At 39.0% G+C, this 24813-nt stretch overlaps 1 protein-coding gene across 3 annotated transcripts in view; it reads right to left on the bottom strand.

The window, feature by feature from the left end:
• LOC144684818 (synaptotagmin-7-like) overlaps window positions 1-24813 on the bottom strand; it is a 703889-nt gene that overhangs the window by 352724 nt on the left and 326352 nt on the right. For all 3 annotated transcript variants that reach the window (XM_078549087.1, XM_078549086.1, XM_078549088.1), the window contains exon 2: window positions 22898-23001. In XM_078549087.1, coding sequence (XP_078405213.1) covers window positions 22898-23001 — 104 coding nt within the window. The remainder of the gene's footprint in view (window positions 1-22897; window positions 23002-24813) is intronic.

Below are 24813 nucleotides of genomic sequence, written 5' to 3' on the forward strand. Positions count from 1 at the left end.
ATGTGGAATATAAAGAGCAGCATAAACTATTTGGGCTAAATGGCCTCCTCCTGTGCTGTGTGATCTGTAAAAGTCAAGCCCAAAATTGCCCTCATTCATCATTTATGCTCAGGTACCGTCCAGCAGGAGTTTCTGGAAAATAACCATACGAATGTACGTCCATACAAATTTGGAACAGGAGTAGGCTATTCTGCCCCTCGAGCCTGCTCCGCAATTCAATTATATCATGGCTGATCTGATTGTGGCCTCAACATTCTGCCTACCACTGATATCCTTTAACTCCCTTGTTAGTCAAAAATCTAACCATCTCTGCCTTAAAAATATTAAATGACACTGCCTCCACCGCTCTCTGGGGAAGAGAGTTCCAAAGACACTCAATCCTCCAAGATAAAAAAATTCTTCTCATCTCCATCGTAAATGGGAGGCCCCTTATTTTTAAGCTGTGTACTCTAGCTCTAGTCTCTCCCCAAGGAGAAACATCCTTTTAGCATCCACCCCTTCAAGTCCCCTCAGGATCTTATATGTTTCAATAAGGTCACCTCTCAATCTTCTAAACCCCAGTGGATACAGGCCCAGTCTGCACAACCTTTCCTCTTAAGATAACCACCCCATCCCTGATATCAGTTGAGTGAACCTTCCCTGAAATACTTCTACTGCATTTATATCCTTTCTTAAATAAAGAGACCAAAACTGTACACAGTACTCCAGATGTGGTCTCACCAACGCTATGTACAACTGTAGCAAAGTATCCCTTTTATACTCCATTCCCCTTGCAACAAATGACAACATTGCATTTGCCTTCCTAATCACTTGCTGTATCTGCACACCAGCTTTTCGTGATTCACTTTTACAGGTTTTTGTGATCTGGCTCCCTCTGTACCCGAGTTCTGCAATCTCTCTCTATTTAAATAATAAGCTGCTTTTCTATTCTTCCTGCCAAAGTGGACAAGTTCACATTCTCCCACATTTTACTCAATCTGCCAACTTTTTGCCTATTCAATCTATGTATGTCCCTTTGCAGGCTCCTTAGGTGTTTTTCACAACTTACTTTCCTACCTATCAGAAACAAAGATCCTGAATGATTTTTCCCTCCCTACTTTGTGGAAGTGTCGCCAAATGAAGTTTTCTTTTGCTGTCCAGCTGAGAGCAGCTAAGACAGCACAGATTGAGAATTGAACTTGGCTCTTCCATGAGACTCATGAGTCTAGAGTGCTCTCCACAGTAGAATGTGACACTCCTATCACGTAATGCGCCAGCATTCCAGGGATCTAGATTATCTTGGGTCTTGCAAACTGTTGACAGGTCTCTGTTTAAAATTAAATCTTTTCAACTAGACCCCTTTCTCCTAGCTTTGGGGATGACAGACATTTGGCCTCTAGCAGGTCTTTCTCTGGAACAGCAGCACCACAATAGGTAAACAAGTGAGAGCAATGCAAGAAGGTTACAGGCTCCAGCTTGAACATGTTGCCCCATGACCCTTTGTGGGAATATAGATGTACCTTTGACTGTAATGCAGCATTGTGCCAGACTTACCATTGGCAGCAATCAATTGCAAATACAAGTACACTCATTTATTTAAGGGATTTTTGCCTAACAGAAGGCGCACTGTTGGGGCAGTGACACCGTTTGTTCCAGGTCAAATATCTGAAATTTTCCTTTAACTTTATTGTCCTACTGGAAAATGTGAATTGGTTTTAGGGTCTTTATTAAATTAACTTTAATATAGATTTGCTGAAGGTTGGTGCAAGTATAAGGAGAGCACATACTCCTGTGAAAATAAGTCTCTAAATAGGGTAGAGGAGTAGGGGATCTGTGAGTGCAGATACATAAATCAGTAAAAGTAGTGACAAGTGTTAATAGGGTCTTTATTGCTTGCAAGAGATGTGAAGGCCAGCTACAAAAAACTAAGGGAGATCAATAAGGGAATTGTACTCTGTTTAGTAAAGATCTTCAAAGTTTGAACTGAAACAGAATCAAATTCTCTTTACATGTATGCTTGTCTGCTGCAGCGACTGATGCTGATGTGCTGATGTTGCTAAGAAAGGAAAGACTTTTAACACTTAGAATGCCAATACTTCCAGGGAATTGCATTTGGGTATCAGCTCACAGACTATGCCACTGAAAAATCTCCCATGGCTACAGTAATGCTATTTCTGACAGTGTTTTACTACCAAATACATAACTTGAGCAAAGCTACCCTCAGATCATGTTTTCCCTGGCCAGTTACTGCTGCTCATCAGCTCATGGCACATGACTTCTGTGGCGGCACACATAAATATATTTGAAGTGAAATTTAATACAGTTATAAACAGGAGTAGAAAAGGGCTGTGAAAAGTAAAGGAAAATGAACAACTATTAAAGATGATTAAATACCTGTACAGGAATGTAATGTGCATAGCATCTAAAATAAAATGGGAAACTGGAGACCATAATCTGTATTGAGGAAATAGATGTAGCAGGAGTAAAATAAACATGGCTGCATGAAGAACACCAGGGGCAACTAAACATTGAAGATGTGAAATAAATAATTATTTAAATAAATAATTGAATAATAATTATGGGAGATTTTAACTAACCGGAAATAAACTGGCATGAACAGGTAGTGAATAGGTGCAGGGAATGGAGTATTTACAATAAGTGCTGGGCTTTTTTTCTTATCCAGTATCTAAAAAGCCTAACAAGAGAAGAATTGCTAGATCTAGTGAAGTGAAATGAACCAGAACAAATAAGAGGGGTAAGCGTAGGAGAACATCTAAGCTATGGCAATCACAACATAAATTTTAAGAAAAAGTTTTGGAAGGACATAAATATGACAAAGACCAATGTAATAAATCAGGGGGAAAAAAATCTTATTTTAATGTTATGAGGATGGAACAAAGGAAAATAAACTAGAAAAGCTATTGACAAAGAAGTAGGACAGTAGTAGGAAATATCAAAATGGCAATCAGTAAAGTCAAGGAGAAACATATCTCTAAACAAAAAGGGACAATGCCAGTAATTATACATCATGGATGAATAACAAAGAAAAAAGCAAAATACTAAGTAGACAGACACTAAATGTGGGGACGACAAAAGGGAATACATGAAGGTTAGGAAAGAAGTCAAAATGAACAGGAAGGCAAAGCAAAACAATGAAATTAAATCATCAAGGAACATAAAAAGAAATAAAGCATTCTACATGTTAATGTTGAAATCCTGTTACAATGGAGTGCATGCTTTAGTTTGTGAGAACAGCTGTTACTAATTGGAGAAAGATTAGGGAATTATTCTTAGCTATATGAGAACTGGTTTATACTAGTGTAGGGGAAAGAAAGGGGGAGTCAATGGCTGTGCTCAGTGGTTTTGTGAATGAATCTGTGTTAAGGAAAAGATTGGCTCCAGATTTGTAATTTACTCAATGTATGAACACTGACTTTAACATACAGATACATAAATAACCAAGGAAAATTAGAAAAGGGATAGAGTCACTAAGGGATACAGCAGGATTGTCCAACGTACGGCCCGTGGGCCACAATCCAGCCCACCATGCCTCTATTCAACTCGCGAAGCCAGTGGTCTAAATACAGGTAAGTCAAGTGAAAGATTCTGCAAGAGATGCTTCTCCAATCACAGGTCAGTTCTCCCCCAAGACTGATGAAAGGTGGGAAATGGTGTTCCATGAGGCGGCCACTGCTGGTCCATCATTTACATAAATGATTTGGACTCAGAAATTAGACAACGACAAATTGGGGGATGTAGTTAATAAAGGGGAGGACTGCAACAAAATACAGGAAGTCATTCACAAACAGAGAATGGCTGTAATTTGCAAATTAACTTTAATAAAGATTTGCTGAAGGTTGGTGGAAGTATAAGGAGACCACATACTCCTGTGAAAATAAGTCTCTAAACAGGGTAGAGGGGTAGGGGATCTGTGAGTGTAGATACATAAATCAGTAAAAGTAGTGACAAGTGTTAATAAGGCCATTATAAAAGCACTGGGGTCCATTTCATGAGGGATGAAACTGAAAGGCATAAACATTACAGAATCTCAGTTAGACCACACTCGGGAGTTCTGTGAACAGTTCTGGTCACTACATTATGAAAAGAATAAAGGGAACCCTGAGACTGGGTGTGACCCGCACGCTCACTCGATTACTTGCTCACTCAATCTCACTAGAGAAGGTGCAAAAATGATTTTGATAAGGTGTTTGATAAAGTGCCACATAACTGACTTGTCAGCAAAGTTGAAGTTCATGGAATAAAAGGAAAGTGGCAGCATGATACAAATGTGACTGAATGTCAGGAAACAGAAGTTAGTGTTGAGTGTTTTTTTTAATTGGAAGGAGACATATAGTGGTGTTCCCTGGAGTCAGTACTAGGACGACTGCTTTTTGTAATATATATTAATGACCTAGGCTTGGGTGTACAGAGTAACATTTCATAATTTGCACAAAACTTGGAACTATAGTGAATAGTGAGGTGGCTGGTTTTAGACTTCAAGAGGACATAGGCAGGTTGGTGGAATAGGTGGACATTGGCAGATGAAATTTAACGCTGAAGTTACGAAGTGATACATCTGGTAGGGAGAATGAGGAGAGGCAATATAAACTAAAGGGTACTAAAGGAGATGTAGGGACAGAGAGCCCTGGGAGTTATGTGTGCACAAATTGTTGAAGATGGCAGGGCAGGTTGGAAAAGTGGATAAAAAGACATATGGGATCCTGGTTTTCAAAATAGAGCACAAAAACAAGGAAGTCATGACGAACCTCAATACTTTGAAAAAGAATATAGTTGCATTAAAAGCAGTTTAGAGGAGGTTCACTTGACTCATTCCCGGGATGAAGGGGTTATCTTATGAAGAAAGTTTGAACAGGTTGGGCCAACACCCATTGGAGTTTAGAGGAATGAGTGGTGATCTTATTGAAACATATAAGATCGTGAGGGGACTTGATATGGTGGACACCGGGAGGATGTTTCCTCTTAAGGGGAGACTAGAACTAGGTAACTAAACACAGTTTAAAAATTAGGGGTCTCCTATTTAAGACGGAGATGAGATGAACAGAAATGTTTTCTCTGAGGGTCGCTAGTCTGTGCAATTCTCTTCCCCAGAGAAGAGTGGAGGCTGGTCATTGAATATATTCAAGGCTGAGTTAGATAGATTCTTGATAGACAAGGGAGTCAAGGGTTATTAAGGGGCAGACAGGAAAGTGGAGCTAGGCCACAATCAAATCAGGCATGATCTTATCGAATGGCAAAACAAGCATGAAGTTCCAAATGGCCTCGTCATGTTCCTAAGTCCTATGTTCCTAAAATACTGGTTGGGGAAAGGGTGGGGAATGGAACTAGCTAAACTGCTCTTGCAGAAAGCCAGAATGGGCTTGACAGGCCAAATGGTCTCCTCCTGCGCTGTAACTATTCTGTGATTCTAATATTATGTAATGTAATATAATACTCTGTAATTAAGTTGAATTGTTTCCTTACAAACTTATCACAAGTGGAGGAACCACTGGTCTGAAATAGGTAGGGAAGTGAAGAAAGTAGTGAAGAAAGTAATGAAAGAACAGAAAAATTAGTGATAGCATCAACAGAGAAAAGGGGAACTAAAAAAATTGGAGGAACAATCAAATTAGAAATTATGGGGTGGCTTTTAATTCCATTTAAGATATTACTTCATAATATTTTCTGTTCCTGTTCTAAAAGCAACATGCTGCTATCTTTTACGTACCGTATCTACTTGTCTTATCACAGTGATATTTGGCAACCTTACCAGTTGAATGATACTTTACTGATAACCTGGTTGAGTTTGCACATTTTAAAAAATAATGTATAAATATTAAAAAATTCCAAGAAAGTTTTAGACTTCATTGATTTCTCACAACATTTTACATGTTTTTCAGGTGTATAATAATTGTCTGCTTGGAATGTATATAGTGAACTTATTCTATGCACAATAATGTTGGACAGCAGAACAGATGGAGGAAGCTGGTGGATCTGTTGTAATTCAGCAAATGACCAACAATTTCCCTGTATCTATAGCAGCATATGTGATATGCACATCTGAAACATGATTAATGAAATCTGTTGTGTACTGTGTTAGTTGGCTATACTGTATATGGTGTGAAGGACTTCAGTTAAAAAAAAATCAACATAATGTATTCAAAATTAAATTACCATAGCTGTATTAAAGTTTGTATTTTCATATTTAAATATCTCAAACACTTCCAAGATAAAAGTATTTTTGGTTTAAAAAGCAAACAGTTGACTTCAAAATGCTGATAAATTTCCCCATTCAAGTGCCAAACAAATAAAAATTTCATGAGGTATGCTTTATTCCTTCTTTCCTGGAGTGAATGACACAGGCATTAGTGCCAATGTCCTTTGTTGGGTCCATCACAGCACCTGACTCAGAGGTCAGAGAGCAAAAGATAGCACTATCTGGATTGGAGGTAAGTAAGCTCTCACTTAAATAAGCATTGATCAAAAATAATTTAAATGTAATGCCAAGGTTTTCTGCTTTCTAATCCATTTGAAGAACTAAAGCTTCAATCTAGCATATTGCTCTTCATCGGTTTGCAATCTATCAAGCAGTTACTATAGCCCGTTGCTCATTAAAGGCTGTGCAGAGTCAGAGTCAAAGAATACCAGTTTGCAACAGATCTTGATCTTACTGCTACCATCTGCCTTCCCACTTAGCACAGTGGTTCTGTCCTGTCAACCCAGGTGCCAGTGGAAAATCTGACGTCAGGAGTCTGGAATGGTCCATTTATATTTCACACTGGAAATTCATTTGTGAAATGCTATTAAAGAGGAATAGGGGAGGGGGATAAAGGTAAGAAACCAATTTTGAAAGGCGAACTGAGTTCAGTCAACATTGGAGTAATTCAGCATGTCTTGCTCTCTAATCTTGACGTGATCATCAGATTGTAGCACAGCAATGACAAGGTAGTAATGGAATTCATTTATCTTGCACTCCTGCTGTTAACCATGTGTAGCCTGGAGCAGCTGGGAATAGACATGTGTCAGCCTCAGGAGTACAGAGAAAAGCTTTATAAAGGACAAGCCAAAAGGAAATAGCAAGAGAAAGAAGTTCAAAGTATGAGCAATTAAAGGGAAAACCTTACAAACACAACAGATTATCAATCCCAGTTTCTTTCACAGTTTTGTCATAACCTCAGATCACCTGCAGATAGCAATGCCCCCTGGATAAATATTTATATGCCTAAAAGGCTTGAAACTAACTTGATAACTCCACTCACACAGAAACAGACAATTCAGCCCAATCCATCCATACCAGTATTTATCCACTCAAGCCTCCTCCCATCCTTCCTCATCTAAATTTACCATTGTAACCATTTATTCCCTTTTCCCGCATACACTTGTTCAGCTTCCTCTTAAATTCATCTAGAATATTCGCTTCAATTATTCCCTGTGCTAGCAAGTTCCACATTCTCACCACTTTTTGAGCAAGGAAGTGTCTTCTGAATTCCCTATTAAATTTCTTGCTGACTATCTTATATTGAAGGCCTGTAATAACCGTAATACTGTTCTGAACAGAATGATTTCTAAAATGTCACTTAATCAATACAATGTTCTCAGCAAAGTTAAATATCAACAAACACGGATGTCCCTAATTTGTTATTCTCCAGGTAGTACACGTACATTAGCCAAAAGGCTTTGGCATCATTGGTTCCAAGGGACACATATTACAGCACTTAACTCCAACAAGCTTGTTTGCACAGTAGGCCTGTCGACTGGATCACGCTATGGAAAAGAGAATATTTATAGAACAATAAATCACATGCTAAAGGTTACAATAATTTGAATGATAATGTGTTCAGAGTGGCAGAATTAACATTGTGGACACTTGGCACTGTTGCAGTAAGATGTCATCAGCTTGTTGATGAATCTTTGGGTAGTTTCTGTTTGCGGAACAATGCATGCAAAACTGTGGATTTGTTGATTGTACAGGGTCATATTTTCTTCTGCAAAGCAACTTTTTTTTTAAAAGAAGAAACTAACTCTAGCTTTTATTAAACTATAGGTAAAGAAAATATTAATCATGGCTGGTATAACTGATGACATGGGAACATCTCCATTCAGTCCATAAGCATGATCCTGAGCTTCTAGTTGGCTGTAACTTTAATTTTCTACCTCCTCCTACTCTGCCCTTTCTATTCTTGACCTCCTACAATGTTCCAGTGAAGCTCAACAGAACCTTTTGATGAAGCACTTTGCAGCCTTCCAGACTCAACACTGAATGCAACAATTTATCATAATTATCATGCCCACTTTCTTCAGCAGCAGTAGTTGATAATGATTCTACTGTTGCCATTTATGAACATATGAATTAGGGGCAGGAGTTTACCATTTGGCCTCTCGGGCCTGCTCTGCCATTTAATAAGATCATGACCGATCTGATTGTGGCCTCAACTCCACATTCCCACCTACCCCCAATATCCTTTGACTCCCATGTTAGTCAAGAATCTATCTACCTCTGCCTTAATAATATTCAATTACCCTGCCTCCAATGCTTTCTGGGGAAGACAGTTCCAAAGACTCATGACTGTCAGGGGAAAAAATTCTCCTCATCTCCATATTAAATTTAATATAAAACCCGTTATTTTTAAACTGTGCCCTTTAGCCTCTCCCACAAGAAGCATCCTTTCAGCATCCACCTTCTCAAATCCCCTCAGGATCTTATATGTTTCAGTAAATTCACCTCTATTTTTCTAAACTCCAATGGATTCAGGCCCAGCCTGTCCAATCTTTCCTGATAAGATGTCACCGCCATTCCAGGTATCAGTCATATGAACCTTGGCTGAACTACTTCCAATGCATTTATATCTTTTCTTAAAGAAGGAGACCAAAACTATACATAGTATTCCAGATGTGGTCTCACCAACACCCTGTTCAACTGTAGCCAAGATCCTTACTTTAATATTCTATTCTCCTCCCATTAAACAACAACATTCTTCTTGCATTCCTAATCACTTGCTATACCTACATACTAATTTTTTGTGATTCATGTTCCAGGGCACCCAGATCCCTCTGTACCTCAGAGTTCTGAAATCTCTCTCCATTTAAATAACATACTGTTTTTCCATTCCTCCTGCCAAAATGGACAAGTTCACATTTTCCCACATTATACTCCATCTGCCAAATTTGTCCCCATGCACTTAACCTTTCTATATCTCTTTGCAGGCTCCTTATGTCCTCTACATACTTTCCATTATATCTTTGTGGCATTAGCAAATTTAGCAACCATACACTTGGCCCTTTCATTCAAGTCATTGATATAAAATGTAAATAGTTGAAGCCCAAACACTGATCCTTGTGGCACTCCTTTTATGCCTACTCTGTTTCCTGTTAGCTAACCAATCCTCTATCCATGCTAATATGTTACTTCCTACACCATAAGCTCTTATCTTGAATACCTTTGATGTGGCATCTTGTCAAATGCCTTCTAGAAATCTAAGTACACCACATCCACAGGTTCCCTTTTATCCATGTTGCTTGTTACTTCCTCAAAGAAATCCAATAAATTAGTCAAACATGATTTCCCTTCCATAAGACCATGTTGACACTTGCTAATTGCATTGAGATTTTTTAAGCGTCCCATTATAACCTTCTTAATAATAGATTCCAGCATTTTACCTATGACAGATGAGATGCTAGCTGGGCTGTAATTTCCCTGCTATCTGACTCCTTCCTTTGTTGAATATAAGAGACACATTTTCTATTTTCCAATCTGATGGGACCTTTCTAGGGAATTTTGGAAAATTAAAACCAATGCATCTGCTATTTTAGCAGACAATTCTTTTAAGGCCCTAGGATGAAATCCATGAGGACCTGGGGACTTGTCAGCTTTTAGTTCAAATAATTTTCTCAGTACCCTTTCCCTGGTAATTGTAATTGTTTAAGTTCCTCCCTCCCTTTCACCTCCTGATTCACACTTATTTCTGGGGTGTACAGTGAAGACAGGTGCAAAATATCTTTGTTTGTCCACCATTTCCTTATTTTCCATTATTAATTCCCCATTCACTATAGGACCAATGCTCACTTTATTTACTCGTTCTTTGTAAATACCTGTAGAAACTCTTACTATCTGTTTTTATTTTTCTAGCTAACCTTTTCTCGTACTCTAATTCCTCCCTCCTTATTAATCTTTTAGTCATTCTTTGTTGTTCTTTATATTCTATCCAATCTTCTGCCACTCATCATTATATACTTTTTCTTTCAGTTTGATACTATCTTTAACTTCCTTAGTTAGCCACAGATGGTGCATCCTTCCCTTAGAGTCTTTTTCACTGCAGTGTATTTTTTCTAACTATTCGGAATTATCTCCTTAAATGTCTCCACTGACCTATCCTTTAATCTAATTTCCCAGTTCACTTTAGCCATCTCTGTCTTCGCACCATCATAATTGCCCTTATTTAAGTTTAAAACATTAGTCTTAGATCCACTCTTCTCTACCTCAAACTGAATGTGAAATTCAATCATATTATGATGGCTGCTACTTAGGGGCACCTTGAATTCATTAATTAATCCCATGTCATTGCACATTAACAGGTCTAGTATAGCCTGCTTTCTGGTTGGCTCTAGAATGTGCTGCTCTAAGAAACTATCCTGAAAATATTATGAACTCATCATCCAGGCTACCTTTGCCAACCTGATTTGTCCAATCTATATGTAAATTGAAATCATGCATGATTATTGCTGTACCTCTCACAATTTCCTATTATTTCTTCTGACAGTGTAGTTACTGTTGGGGGGCCTATAAACCACCCCAAGTGACTTCTTACCTTTACTGTTTTTCATCTCTACCCAAGCGGATTCATCTTACACCATTTACACTTCCTTTTGACCTACCTTCTGTTTCCTTATTTGTCTCATTATCATTCCCTTTTGCCTTGCACCATCATCCCTTTGTCATTTAATCTCTCCTGCCTTCCACCCTATAACATACCTGCCCTTTTGTTCTTTCCTTACCTCACCCCCTTTTCCCCCACCTCTGTGTTTACTTAAAACATGTTACATCTCTAAGTTTTTCACTTCCAGTTCTGATGAAACATCAACCTGAAACAATCAGATTTGTTTTACTCTCCAAAGATGCTACTTGACCTGCAGAGTTTTTCCAGTGCTTTCTGTTTATCTTTCAAATTTCCAGCATCTGGAGTATTTCACTTTTGCATAGGGATGTCTGTTGCCAGTTGTTACTGTCTCAGGTATTGCAAAAAGTTAACTATTGGGAATTTTATTTGGATATTACCACAAAAGGGGAGACTCAGGTTTGAAACCCCATGCTGCCAAACTCTAGATTTCACAAATGCCACTGGGTAGGCAGAAAGACAGGGCCAGGTTTCTCTGGTGGGTGAAGAATGTGAAGAGGTAGAAATCATGAAGAGAGCTCTCCCAACCAGAGGCACAACTAGGATGGGATGATGAGTGGGAACCTGTTATTAATACTTATTCTACACTCGCAGAATGTGCTGCTTTGGAATTTGCCGTGCCAAAAATGAACAATTATTATAGATGATAACTTGAGATAATAGACCTTAATTGCTTTTTATGCAATTATGGGTCTGATGAATATACAAATTACATTTTCATAATTTTGTTCTATATACTTTTCCACTGCATAATAATAATGTGTTCTGCAAATATTAACTTCAAATCTCCAAATAATTTTGTTTTCCCTCATCAAATTTCTTCTCTCCCTCCTAGCAATGATGTTGCTTCCTTGTCAGGATTGGTTCTATAGTCAATCGTTGTTGCCTATTGTTTGCCTCATGGGCCATTATTCATGGGTTGGCTGGGAATGAATGCCATAGGCTGAGTGAAGAGAAACTAATATTTTCCAAACTACTTTTTACATTTCAGTAAGCATCTTAATATGTTTTGTTTAAAGATTTTCCACAAAATCTCTCAAATCTTTTTTTTATTAATTCTCGGGATGTGGGCAATGCTGGCTAGGCCAGCATTTATTGCCCATCCCTAATTGCCCTTAAAGGTGGTGGTGAGATTCATTCTTGAACCGCTGCAGTCCATGTGGTGTAGGTACACCCACAGTGCTGCTGGGAGGGAGTTCCAAGATTTTGATCCAGTGACAGTGAAGGAACGGCGATATATTACCAAGTCAGGATGGTGACTGACTTGGAGGGGAACTTTCAGGTGTTGGTGTTCCAAAGTATCTGCTGCCCTTGTCCTTCTAGATGGTAGAGGTCGTGGGTTTGGAAGGTGCTGCCTAAGGAGGTTTGGTGAATTCCTGCAGTTCATCTTGTAGATAGATGGTACACACTGCTGCTACTGTGCATCAATGGTGGAGGGAGTGAATGTTTGTGGGTAGGGTGCCAATCAATTTGTCCTGGGTGCTGTCAAGCTTCTCGAGTGTTGTTGGAGCTGCACTCGTATAGGCAAGTGGAGAGTATTCCATCACATTCCTGATATTTCATATGCAAGATGAAGTTAACAGGAGATGAAAGGCATCCCCAATTCCACAATTTGATTATATGAATTGCAGTAATTATCCCTATTATCATCCCTATGGTGTTCACTGTATTCACTCCTCTGTAAATTTAACAGGCTCATTTTGAAGCATAACTGGTTGAAAAGTTTGACAGCTGGCTCTGTTTATGAATGTGTTTAAATTCCTAAATAACTTTTCCAATCCAGGTCAACTGCTCCTCTTATTACATTAGCTTTGGTACAAAATAAACATTCAAAATAGGAATAATAAACATAGAAATACATAACTTTTATGCAGAATTTTTGACACTCGATAACTGGATGTTGGCTACACTGCCTTCTGTTGCACTGTTGTTCAGCTATTGCACCAAACCCAGTATCACTATCTTTGCACACAGTGGACATACTGGTACCAGGCTGTCACAGTGTTCAAATGCTGAGTTATGATATTGTTAATAAACTTCATAAAGCTTGCAGTGTCCTCTAGTGGTACAGTCTAGATACTGCAATACAAAAATCTTACTCTCCACTGAACCCACAAAGGTTGGTAATGAAATCTATATTCAAATCAGTGAAATTTATAACCTGTCAACTTTTGGTTTAATACAATTTACCTATCATTGCTCCATATCCTTTGATACCCATATCTAGCAAACATCTAACAATCTCTTCTTGAAAATTTCAATGGACCCACAGCTTTTTGAGGAAGAAAGATCCAGATTTCCACAGCTGCATGAAGAAATGGTTCATGATTTCACTCCTAAAGACCTACCTCAATATTATCACCCCTTGTTCTAGATTCCTGAACAAAGAAGACAGTTTCATTGTATCTAACAAGTCCCTTTATTATTTTAAACACTCAATACAATTGCCCCTTAACCTAGTTAATGCTATTTATCCTCATAATTTGACCCTTGGTAACATTTTGGCAAATCAGTCAAATCAAACCCATTCCAATGCTAATATATAATTCATAGGAATATTGGAACAGCAATAGGCTAGTTAGCTTCTTCCATCATTCAATGAGATCAAGGCTGCTCTGTGACCTATCTCCATATACTTACCTTTGGCCCCTATCTCTTCATACTTTGGTTAGCAAAAATCTATCAATCACAGATTTAAAATTAATAATTGACATAGCAACAGCTGCAGTTTGCAGAACAGAGGTCTAAAATTCTACCAGCCTTTATGCTCAGAAGTGTTTTCTAATTTCATTTTTGTAAGGCCTCTGGACCACACTCCCCTTTCCGAGACTCCCCAAGTAGCAGTAATAGTTTCTCTCTATCTACCCTTTCTGCTCCCTTAATATCTTAATAACTTTAATCAGGTCACCAATAACTTCCTAAATTCCAGGAAAAACAAACCTTGCTTTGTGTCATTTATTCTCATAATTTAACCCTCCAGGTATCATTTTGGCAAACCTATGCTGCATCTCCCTCCAAGAACAGTGTCACCTTCCTCAGGTGTGGTGCCCAGAGCTGCTCGCAGTACTCCAGGTAAGGTCTAACCAGGGCTTTGTAACTTCTGCTCCCTTGTAATCTATTCCTCTAGATATAAAAAACAACCTTCCATTAGTCTTCTTGATCTGTATCTATTCATGGCATTTTAATAATCTATGTACCTGGACCGCCAGGTCTCTTTGAACCTCCGCTTTTCACCATTTAAAAAGAACACTTCTTTCCTTTTAGGTCCAAAGTGTACAAATATCAATTTGTCTCACAGTTTTGTTATGCTTCCATCTACGTTGCTTTGTGTCATCAGCAAATTTGGATACGTGGCTTTCTATTCCATCACTTCAATCATTAATAAATATGGTGAATAGTTGAGGCCACAAGGCAGGTCTTTGTGGACACGCCCTGCCAGTTAGAATACCTGCCCTACTCTGTCTCCTGCCACTCAGCCAATTTTCTAAACAGGTCAATAATAATTGCCTTTAGTTCCATGGGTTTCAACTTTAGCTAACAGTCTCTTTTGAGGGACGTTATGAAATGCCTTCTGGAAGCCCATATAAATAACAACCACACGCTGTCAATTGCTTTGGTTGCCTCTTCAAAAAATTCAATCAGATTCCTGAGGTTTGTTGCCAAAAACTGAATGCAATACTTTGACAAAGCCCTGTAAAACTGAAGCATTATTCCTCACCTTTGTATTCCAGCCCCCTTGAAATAAATTCCAACATTCCATTAGCTGATGCAATGCTATCTTAAAATTCAGATCACCTAATTGGGCTGGAGGTGAGCTCGCAACCCGAGTAGTGATGCCTAGCGCTACCAGGAGGCAGGAACTGACTCCTGAGTACAATCCTCAAAGGCAAGCGGCAACCAAGACTGGATTCGCTATTGCCTTGCAGAATAGAGGAGATAGGAGATCAGCAGGGCAGCAGCCTCACGATGCCAAAGCGGCCAACAAAACAATAGTTGACCTACCTTGACAGACTAACCTTTTATGCCAAAATAATTATTCCAGCATTAACATGAATTGATGGCTCCTGCATTGTACCTGACAGCTGTGTACTAGCGTGCACCAGACTGTTCAGGTTTGCTGATCTGCAATTTCAAAATTGCCTTCTGGTTCTCCCAGCCCGTTAACGAGCTCCATAAGAAGCTTAACAGCAATTATCTGGAATTGAGCATGTTCCTGGATCCCCCCCACCCTCTCCTAAGGTGTCATTGGCTACCATACATTCAGACCTTTCATCAAAGTCATTGGCATGGATTATAAATAGTTAACTCCCCAGCATTGATCAGTGTGGCCCTCTACTAGTTACAGCTTGCCTACCCGAAAACAATCCATTATTCCCTACTCTGTTTTCTGAGAGCGAACCCATCCTTTATCCATGTTAATATGTTACACCTATACCATGTGCTTATGTAGTGACCTTTGATGTGGCACTTTATCAAATGCCTTTTGGAAATCAATAACACTACATCTACAAGTTCCCCTTTATCCACCTTGTTTGTTACTTCCTCAAAAAATACTGATAAATTAGTTAAACACAGTCACCTGCCAAATTTGAAATTTATCTTGTACCCCAAGTTCAAGTTATTACATATTTCAAAAATATGTCCTAATACTGAAACTTGGGAAATTCCACTGTATGCCTCCCTCCTGTCTGAAAAACAATCATTAAGCACAACTCTGTTTTCTATCCCTTAGCCAATTTCATACCCATGCTGCTACTGTCCCTTTTATCCCAAAGCCTTCAGTTTGATTAACATGGCTGATGTGTGGTGCTTTATCAGACACCTTTTGAAAGTACATATACACACCAACTGCACTGCCCTCAACCAGCCTGCCTGGTACCTCATCGAAAACCTTAACCCTGATTTACCCTTAATAAATCTGTGCTGGCCCTCATTCAGTGGTCCCTGTACAAGGGATGGAATGAAAATATTTTAAGTTTAAGATATGATAACCCCATGCAATACTTTTCATGTCAATTTTTTGAAGTTATTAGTTTGTTCTGGTGAAGCACTTCTAGGTTATGTATGGGTTCATGGGTCCAGATGTAATTTATGGAAATAATCTCAGTTAGATATACATCGACATGTTTTCATTTTTTTTTAGATGAGGTAGCTCAGATCAAGACATTGGTAAATATATTACAAGGGCCCAGCTACGCTGCCAATTTTACCTTGCTGTTTAGCAATTTCCACTTCTTGACAATATAAAAATGGCAGTGTAACTCTGGACTCAACTCACAACCTGACTCCAGAACTCAATGGTTTGAGTCCTCTGAAGGAAGCTAGGAAGCTGCTTGACCCTCCTTGGACTTGATTCTGCATGGAATAAAGCTGCTGTTTAGTGTCAAGCAGGTTTAAGTAGTAGTCAGCAGGCTCTTCCATACACATTGCATATCTGCAGTATCTTTTTTTTTTAAAGAGTTTGAGTTAGGCTCTCCCACCTTTGCCCTCAAATTTACTGGTCAGATCTGAAGCTTTGTAATTTGTAATTAATGTACTTGTGTATAGTGTCCCTCCTTCCAGTCTTGTAAGAGGATAAATCACATTCTGTGTCCATCAGTCCCAGCCCAGCAGTCCACTGCAGCCATTTTTTCACCAGTAAATGAGAAATGGACTTACTGCTGTGGTACAGATCCATGCAGAAATGCAAAGTCCCAGGCTCAATCCCTGATCTGAGTCAAGGTGCCACTGAAGAGCTATAACTTGCCTCAGAGCTACCTAGCAAGTTGTAGAGTCACTCAGTGGCTCTTGGCCACAGTCCAGTGATCCCAGCTGCACAGACACAAACCCATATTGACTTGGAGAGGAAGGAGACGTCAGGGTTAATTCCAGGATTTTGAGCAAGCGGAGATATGTCAAAATATTTGGGCGTATCTTTTCCTTCTCCAAATGATTGCATTTACACTGTAAAATCTTAAGTGAGGACAAGATAGGGCTCAATCCTGCTGCTTCCCATTGTTGAACATTTTGAAAAAACAGACTAACGTCCCACATTTGAGGAGTGCAATGTTTTGGATATGGGCTATAACCTCCAGAACCTGTGTTCAAATCCTCTGAGGCAATTATGGATGAAAATCCCCCTCTGCCTGCTACTTATTTGGACTTCTTTGTGAAATGAGTTTGGGCAGTCTTAAGTTCATAGTCAGCTGTTGCTCAGCAAGCTGGTGTGAGAAAAGTAAACATATCAGATTGGTTTACTAGCAGTGATCTTCTGGGATTGGCCCTGAGACTTACTGATGAAGCACAATCAGGATGTGCTTTACTTCTGACATGTGAACACTTGGTATTGACACTAAGTGCCTGCAACTTAGTTTCCTAGCATCAATATCTCTCACTTTGAAGAACACAAAAGTCAGCAACAAAATAGTGCTGGAGTGAGAATGGTGGAGTGAGAATGGTGGAGGGGGTGGGGTGGGGGGGCTGGGTGGGATGCATTCAGCACTAATTGGAAATGTTAACCAATGCATCAGCACCATCAGCATTTAATAGTGAAAATAAAAAACAAGCATTACGTAACACCCTTGTTCAAAAAAGGGTATAAAGATAAGCACAGTAACTACACGCCTGATAGTTTAACCTTGGTGGTCAGGAAGCTTCTAGAAAATAACTCGGGACAAAATTAATTGGAACTTGGGCGTATGTGGGTTAATTAAGGAAAGCCAGCATGGGTTTGTTGAAGGCAAATTGTGTTAAGATGGAGATGAAGAGATATTTTTCTCTCAGGGTCGTGAGTCTTTGGAACTCACTGCCCCAGAGCGTGGTGGAGACAGGGTCATTGAATATTTTAAAGCAGAGGTAGATAGCTTCTTGACTAACAAGGGGGGTCAAAGGTTATCGTGGGTAGATGGAAGAGATAGAGTTGGGACCACGATCAGATCAACCGTAATCTTATTGAATGGCGGAGCAGGCTCGAGGGGCCTAATGGCCTACTCCCGCTCTTAATTCGTATGTTTGTGTTTCACTAACTTGGGAGTTTTTTGAAGAGCATTATGAAGGTAATGCTGTTGATGTGGCATACACGGGCTTCTAAAATGTATGGTGCCACACAACAGACTTGTGAGCAAAGTTATGGCTCATGGAATAAAAGGGACAGCAGCAACCTGGATATGAAATTGGCTGAGTGACAGGAAACAGTAGTGGTTAATGAATGTTTTTTGGACTGCAGGAAGCTTTGTTGCGGACATCCCCAGGGGTTGGTGTTGGGACCATTGCTCTTTCTGATATATATTAATGACCCAGACCTTGGTATACAGGGCACAATTTCAAAATTTTCAGATGATATGAAACTTGGAAGCATTGTGAACTGTGAAGGTAATGTAGAACTTCAAAAAAACAGGTTGGTGGAATGGGCAGACAAGTGGCAGATGAAATTCACTGCAGAGAAGTGTGAAGTGATTGATTTCGGTAGGAAGAACACAGAGACAATATAAAATAAAGGGTACAATTCTAAAGGGGGTGCAGGAGCTGAGGGGCCTGGGTGTATATATGCATAAGTCTTTGAAGGTGACAGGACTGGCTAAGAGGGCAGTTAATAAAACATACAGCGTCCTCCGTCTTTATTAATGTGGGTATAGAATACAAGAGCAAGGAGATTGGGTGCTGGACTTTAGGAAAGATGTGAACGTACTGGAGAGAATGCAGAAGAGATTCATGAGAATGGTTCCAGGGACATGGAACTTCAGCTACATATATATATTGGAGAAGTTGGGCCAGTTTTCCTTGGAGAAGAAAAGGTTGAGGGATTTGATAGAGGTATCCAAAATCATGAGGGGTCTGTACAGGGTAGATAGGGGTAAAAAATGTTCCCAGAATGCAGATTTAAGGAAATTGGCAAAAGAAGCCTTGGAGACATGAGGAGAAATGTTTTTACGCAGCGAGTGGTGAAGATCTGAAATGCGCTGCCTCAGTGTGTGGTGGAAGCAGGTTCAGTCGAAGGATTCAAGAGGGAATTGGATTATTACCTGAAAAGGAAATATGTGCAGTGTTACGGGGAGAAGACAGGGAATGTCAATAGGTGAATTGCTCATTCAGAGAGCTGGTGCAGACACAAGTAGAACGGTCCCGCCCTGTGTTGTAACAATTCTGTGATCCTGTGAAATGTTAAAATAATTAACTACTGTCCAACTGAGTATCAGGATGACAAGATTTGACTTTGAACTCTCTCATATATCTTGGCCTTTTATCCTTCATAGAGCCCTTGATAGACATACATTCAACTGGTTTCAAATTATTCAAACCTTAGACAAATAACATGCAATATTTCAGCTGCAACACTATTTACACATGGATTATGAAGTGCTAAGCCATTGGGAAGCTTGGATTAAAGCAAACTAACTGTAGTACAATTTACATGAGAACCATTTCTGCAGAGCAAAATCTAGTCACCTTGAACGAAGATAAGCACCTAACAGTAAGGTGTTCATAGTAAGCTTCTGAGCTATGTGTGGTCTGTGAGCTTTGGCAACCTAGCCCACAAAAGAAAGAATGAACTTGCCTTTCTAAGGTGCGTTTCATATTTTCGGGACATTCCAAAATGCTTCATGGTCAAGGGAGTGCCTTTCAAGTTGTAATCGCTGTTAGGAAAATACAGCAGCCAATTTCCACTTTCTGCTTATACTTTGTATTCCATTTGTGACTCCTATTTAGGCCTGGGAGTTTGGGATCCTGTTCCAAATTAGTGAATAAATGCTATATATGAAATTCATAGTTTGTTAGTACTGAAATATATGCAAATTATGGGGCCATTCACATAATAAGTTAGATTTGGCTTTTAGGGCTTCATGGCATTTACCCAAATTCTCCATGAAGAAAAACAATGTGATCATTACTGCAATCACAGTAAAAGGCAAAGGATGCTTTAAATGGAATTGAAATTTAACCTATGGGCAGAATTTGTTTCTGCGTTCTCTGTTACAGAACAGATTGTTCAGTAATGTGAGGATAAATGGATTACTGAAACAAAACTGCAGCAATGATCCTTCTTGCGGCCTCAGTGATGGAGATGGAAAGGATAATATGGTACTGATAAACATAAGCTAGCTTACACCAGCTGATTGACAAAACATTATAGTGTATTGCTGCCTAAAGATATCTCCCATAGCCCTGTTCATCTCTGATTAAAATCATTATATCCCCAACATCAAATTTCTCACATGATCTTATCAATTATTTTTGTATGCATGTAAATTATTGCATAAATTCACAGTACTGGAAAAGTAATACTCCATTAATGGTATATCAAGTATGAATTATATTTAGGTTGTGGGTATTCATTGGAAATCCACCTATGCTTTTAGGAGCAGACTGAAAGAGAGATTTTAGTTAGAGATACGCAACATGCAATGTACATAAAGTTGGTAAGTGAGTAAAGACTATAAGCACTAGTATTCTGTCCTTCACTACCTGGCTATCCAAGTTTTAAGACTCCCTTTTCTAGTTTCCACTTCTTTCCTGAAGGTAACCAGATTCATATTAGAGTTTATACATCTGTATGGTGACAACTGCTTTACCTCATATGAACCAGACTGTTTGCAAACTTGTCATACCTGGCCCCGAGCTGAACTTCTGTGCCGTCTCTAAGACCACCTATTTGTACCGCTGTAACATTGCCCAACTCTGTCCTTGCCTCAGCTCACCTACTGCTGAACCCTCACCCATGCTCCTGGTACCTCTGGACTTGACTATTCCAATGCACTCCTGGTTGGCCTCTCACATTCTATCCTCCATAAAACTCGAGGCCATCCAAAAATATGCTGTCTTGTGTCCTAACTCGAACCAAGTATGACCGTTTGTCCATCACCCTGTACTTGCTGGCCAACATTGGCTCCCAGTCTAGCAATGTCTTCATTTTAAAATTCACAATCAATGCACAGAAGAGGATGATTTAAATAAAAAACAGTTCCACACTTCCACCAATGCCAATCTTTGAGAAGCCTATGACTTGAACAGTTTCAGCACCGTAATACTATTGTTGCTAGAGGAAATGAGGGACATTAGAAGAGGGAGAGGTCAGGAAAAACAAATGCAGACAAAAATACCAAATAAATCCATGTATTATCTCTACCTGCCAAGTTGCGAAATAATTAAAATGCAACAATTAACTTAATAATCTCATAAATATCCAATCTTTGGCTTTTCTTTGGTCTGCTACACTTAACTGAAGTCATACAATGAACCTAACAACAGTTATAATACGTTGATTATAAAGCCCTAAGATTTAAATGCATTTGACAAGACTTTATAGCTACCTTCACAAGCTGGCTAATTATTTCTTATCAAACCAGCATCTGGTAAATGTCCACCAGCTACTCTGACTAAGAGGATCTGTCATGGACAATAATAATTTAGTTGCTATGGATTAGATGCACTTTTACCAAATGAATGCTCATAAACGCACTAAACATTGGCCATGAAAAGTAGGTCTTCATGACATTGGGTATAGTTTGCAGTAAAATCGGAATCATGAAACACTAAGGTTAATTGATGGTCTCTTTGAAGTCTGCAGAAGAGATTATTGTTACACTGAGCTAGAATATGGTCTATAATGTTAATTGCACAACCAAGTACAGAAAGAAAGAAACTGAAGTAGCATAGACTGCTATAATACATTGGTAAACCAACAGTCAAGCAAGAATCTAGAAATTGATTCTCCAATTTTTATCTAATCAACACCTCAATTAATAGGTTTACACATCAAATATTGAAATATATTAAAATAATCATTTCAAACACAATTAATCTAATGTAGATATAACCCTATAACAGTGGATTCTCCTGACCCTTGCCCTCAGGGAATATACAGTTGCCAATGTAAAAGTATCAGGAAAAAGGAGCAGAAACCAAGATCTCCGTCCATGGCTCCATACTGTCCAAACATTTTCTGTACACTCCTGGTATGACAGAGTTTGACCTTACTGGTGAAGACACAAACAAAGTTGTGTGAATGAAGTGGAAGGAACACGCCCAGTCCCCACCACAATTCTGTATTACTTGTTTGGTACTCCCATTACAGGTGTCCAGTAAACATGAACTGTGCCCTAAAAAACCCACCAATCAGAGGGTTCAAACTGACCCCAAGGCTGGTCGCAGATTGAAATTAGGAGTACTGCATAATAGCTACACACCCCAGAATCATACATTTCTATTGCATCTTCTGCTGGCTACTGATATGCATTAACATCCAGCAGTTGCTCAGAACCAGAAGTTCCACCTTGTTTTCCTGTCCCTTATCCACTGGCATTAAACCCTGTAAGACAGTGGTCCTATGCCAGGCCTGGGACATGAAATCTTGGTGATCCTGCTTTTGTTTAGCACCAGCACAGGGCAGGAAAATAATTACTTTAATCTTTGAGTTGCAATGGTTTCTCATTCAAGAATCACCGCTTTTAACAATGCAGCCCTTCTTCAGTACTGCATTATAGTGTCAGCCTTGCTCATTTGTTAAAATCCCAGTGTAGGGCAAGCATGCTATCCACTGAGTCACACTAATAAACATATTCAAGAATAACCGTAGTAAAGTTCCTCTTTTTAAAAAAAGTTATATCTTCATTAATACTGCCAAGGTGAATGGTTGAATATAATTACTTTGACTGAAATCAGCCTCATTTGGCTTTGTTGATCATATGGCCTACCTTCATCCTGTGAATATTTTAGATGTTCAAATGATTCTTATAATTGAATACATCCTATTCTTGTCAGGATTTTAAAAACATTACTACACGGTCTTACTCATCCACTGTCTTCCCAGATCATTATTTTTGAATAATCAGGAATACAGAAATATCTCCAGCCAACAGTTGTCACAAACAGAAATGAGGTAAGTATTTTTATTGATCTACTTGTATTTTGTTTGAAATGCAACAGTGTGGAGGGAAAGAATCAGTGTTTCTCTCCAGAAGCACATTACGAGGTTATAGAGGAGATAATTGTCAGTGTACAGTATGTTTTTGTGCTCACTAAGCCGTTGGAACATCACAGCAAGTTTAACTCACCAATTTGCGCTGACACCATTTGCAGATCCCACACATGGCGACCATTGCAGCAAGACAAATTACCACAGCTGCCGAGACTAGAGCCACATCCAGGGCGAATGAATCTGCAGGAAAACAAGGAAAATGGACAAATTAGTGCCAAAGTCAGGAAATATGTCCTAAATCTATAGAACAGGTAAATACAAGAAATCAGTACATCGCACACCACCGCTGACTGACACCCACTTAATTCAAGATTTCCTTTAAGATCTTTTCTTCCCCTGTGGACACAATCAATTATACATTGTAACATGCATCTTCATACTCTGCACATTTGGCTCGTAGGTTAATTACTAATTTGATGACATTTTTAAATGAAAATATATTACACTATTAATTATTTTCTGCTGTTCTCGCAATTTGTATTCGCTTCTGATAATATTTTCCAGCTTATGCAATGATAAATGTATTGTGCACTTGATCTTTCACACAGTGATTATAGGGCAAGGACAGCTGTAGCTTGTCAAGTACACAGGTCCACTTACGGTATTATCATTCAGATTGAAACTCATTGCTGTCAAATGTAAAATGTAGCCCATTTTAGTATCAATATAAAATTGAGAAAGCACAAATGTTGCACATCTAAGATGAAAAACTTAGAAGTGCATAATGGGCGGATCTGTGTCTGTTCAAGTTCATCTTAAAGCTATAATGGGAAGACAGTGGAATTGGTATTCTGGAGGGTGATACAAAATGATCCAAGGGCCCTTTTTGTTCAGATTCTAATTATCAACTTGTTTTTTATTCTTTCATGGGATGTGAGCGTTGTTGGCAAAGCCAGCATTTGTTGCCCATCCTTAATTTCCCTTGAATTGTGTGATTTCCTAGATCATTTCAGAGGGCATTTAAGAGACAACCACATTGCTGTGGGTCTGGAGTCACATGTAGGCCAGATCAGGTAAGGACGGCAGATTTCCCTCCTTGAAGGACATTAGTGAACCAGAAGGGTTTTCACAACAATTGATGATTTCATCGTCACCATTACTGGGACTGGCTTTTAATTCCAAATTTTTATTAATTTTAATTTCAATTCCACCAGCTGACATAGTGGGATTTGAGCCCATATCCCCAGAGCATTAGCCTAGGCTTCTGGATTACTAGTCCAGTGACATTACTGCTACACCACTGTCACCCCAGTTTTGCGCACACAATTGCACTTTCCCCAGTTTTGGGAAGCATGAGACTTTGACATTTTACATTTTTAATAACAAGGACTAAGTGTCATTTTAAAAAAAATCTTGTTATTTTGCACAGCTTGATGTCATCAGAAGTTGATACTGTTATTGATTATCTTTCTGATGCTAAAGTTAATCAGTTCATTAAAATATGAAAATTATTCTGTGTTTGTGCTGTGGTATATACTGTAAGTTTTGGGTCAAGTTATGCTTGACAATTTTCGAAGTTCACTGTCTCAAAACATTTTGATGACAACTCTCTTTGCACTGGTGGCTTGGGGAACAGCAACTTTTCACTTTTATTCAAAAACAAAACTTCCATCTTATCAAACACAAGTGTAATGGAATTAAGCTGCGAGAATCCTCAGGAAAACCAATATAAATAGTAAAACACAACAATGATGATCCACCACCTCCAGTCATCTATCCAATTATCAAAATAGGCCTACACACTCCAATTAAAGAGTCATCCTCACATATTCTAATTATACTCTTTGGCCCACTAATTGATTAGCAAGTTTGATCCATTGACTTTAACTGCAACTATACAGAAATGTATTGAGGCCCTAGATTAGGATATAGATTAAAGGGCAAGACCTTAAGGGTAGGAATCTCAGGAAGACTCTCAATGCTATACAAACCAGTCAGTACAGGAATACTAAGGTTACCAGAAGCAATTATGTGACTAAGGAAATAGTTTAG

The sequence above is a fragment of the Cetorhinus maximus genome, chromosome 9 (assembly GCF_964194155.1).
Source record: "Cetorhinus maximus chromosome 9, sCetMax3.hap1.1, whole genome shotgun sequence".
NCBI lineage: Eukaryota > Metazoa > Chordata > Chondrichthyes > Lamniformes > Cetorhinidae > Cetorhinus > Cetorhinus maximus.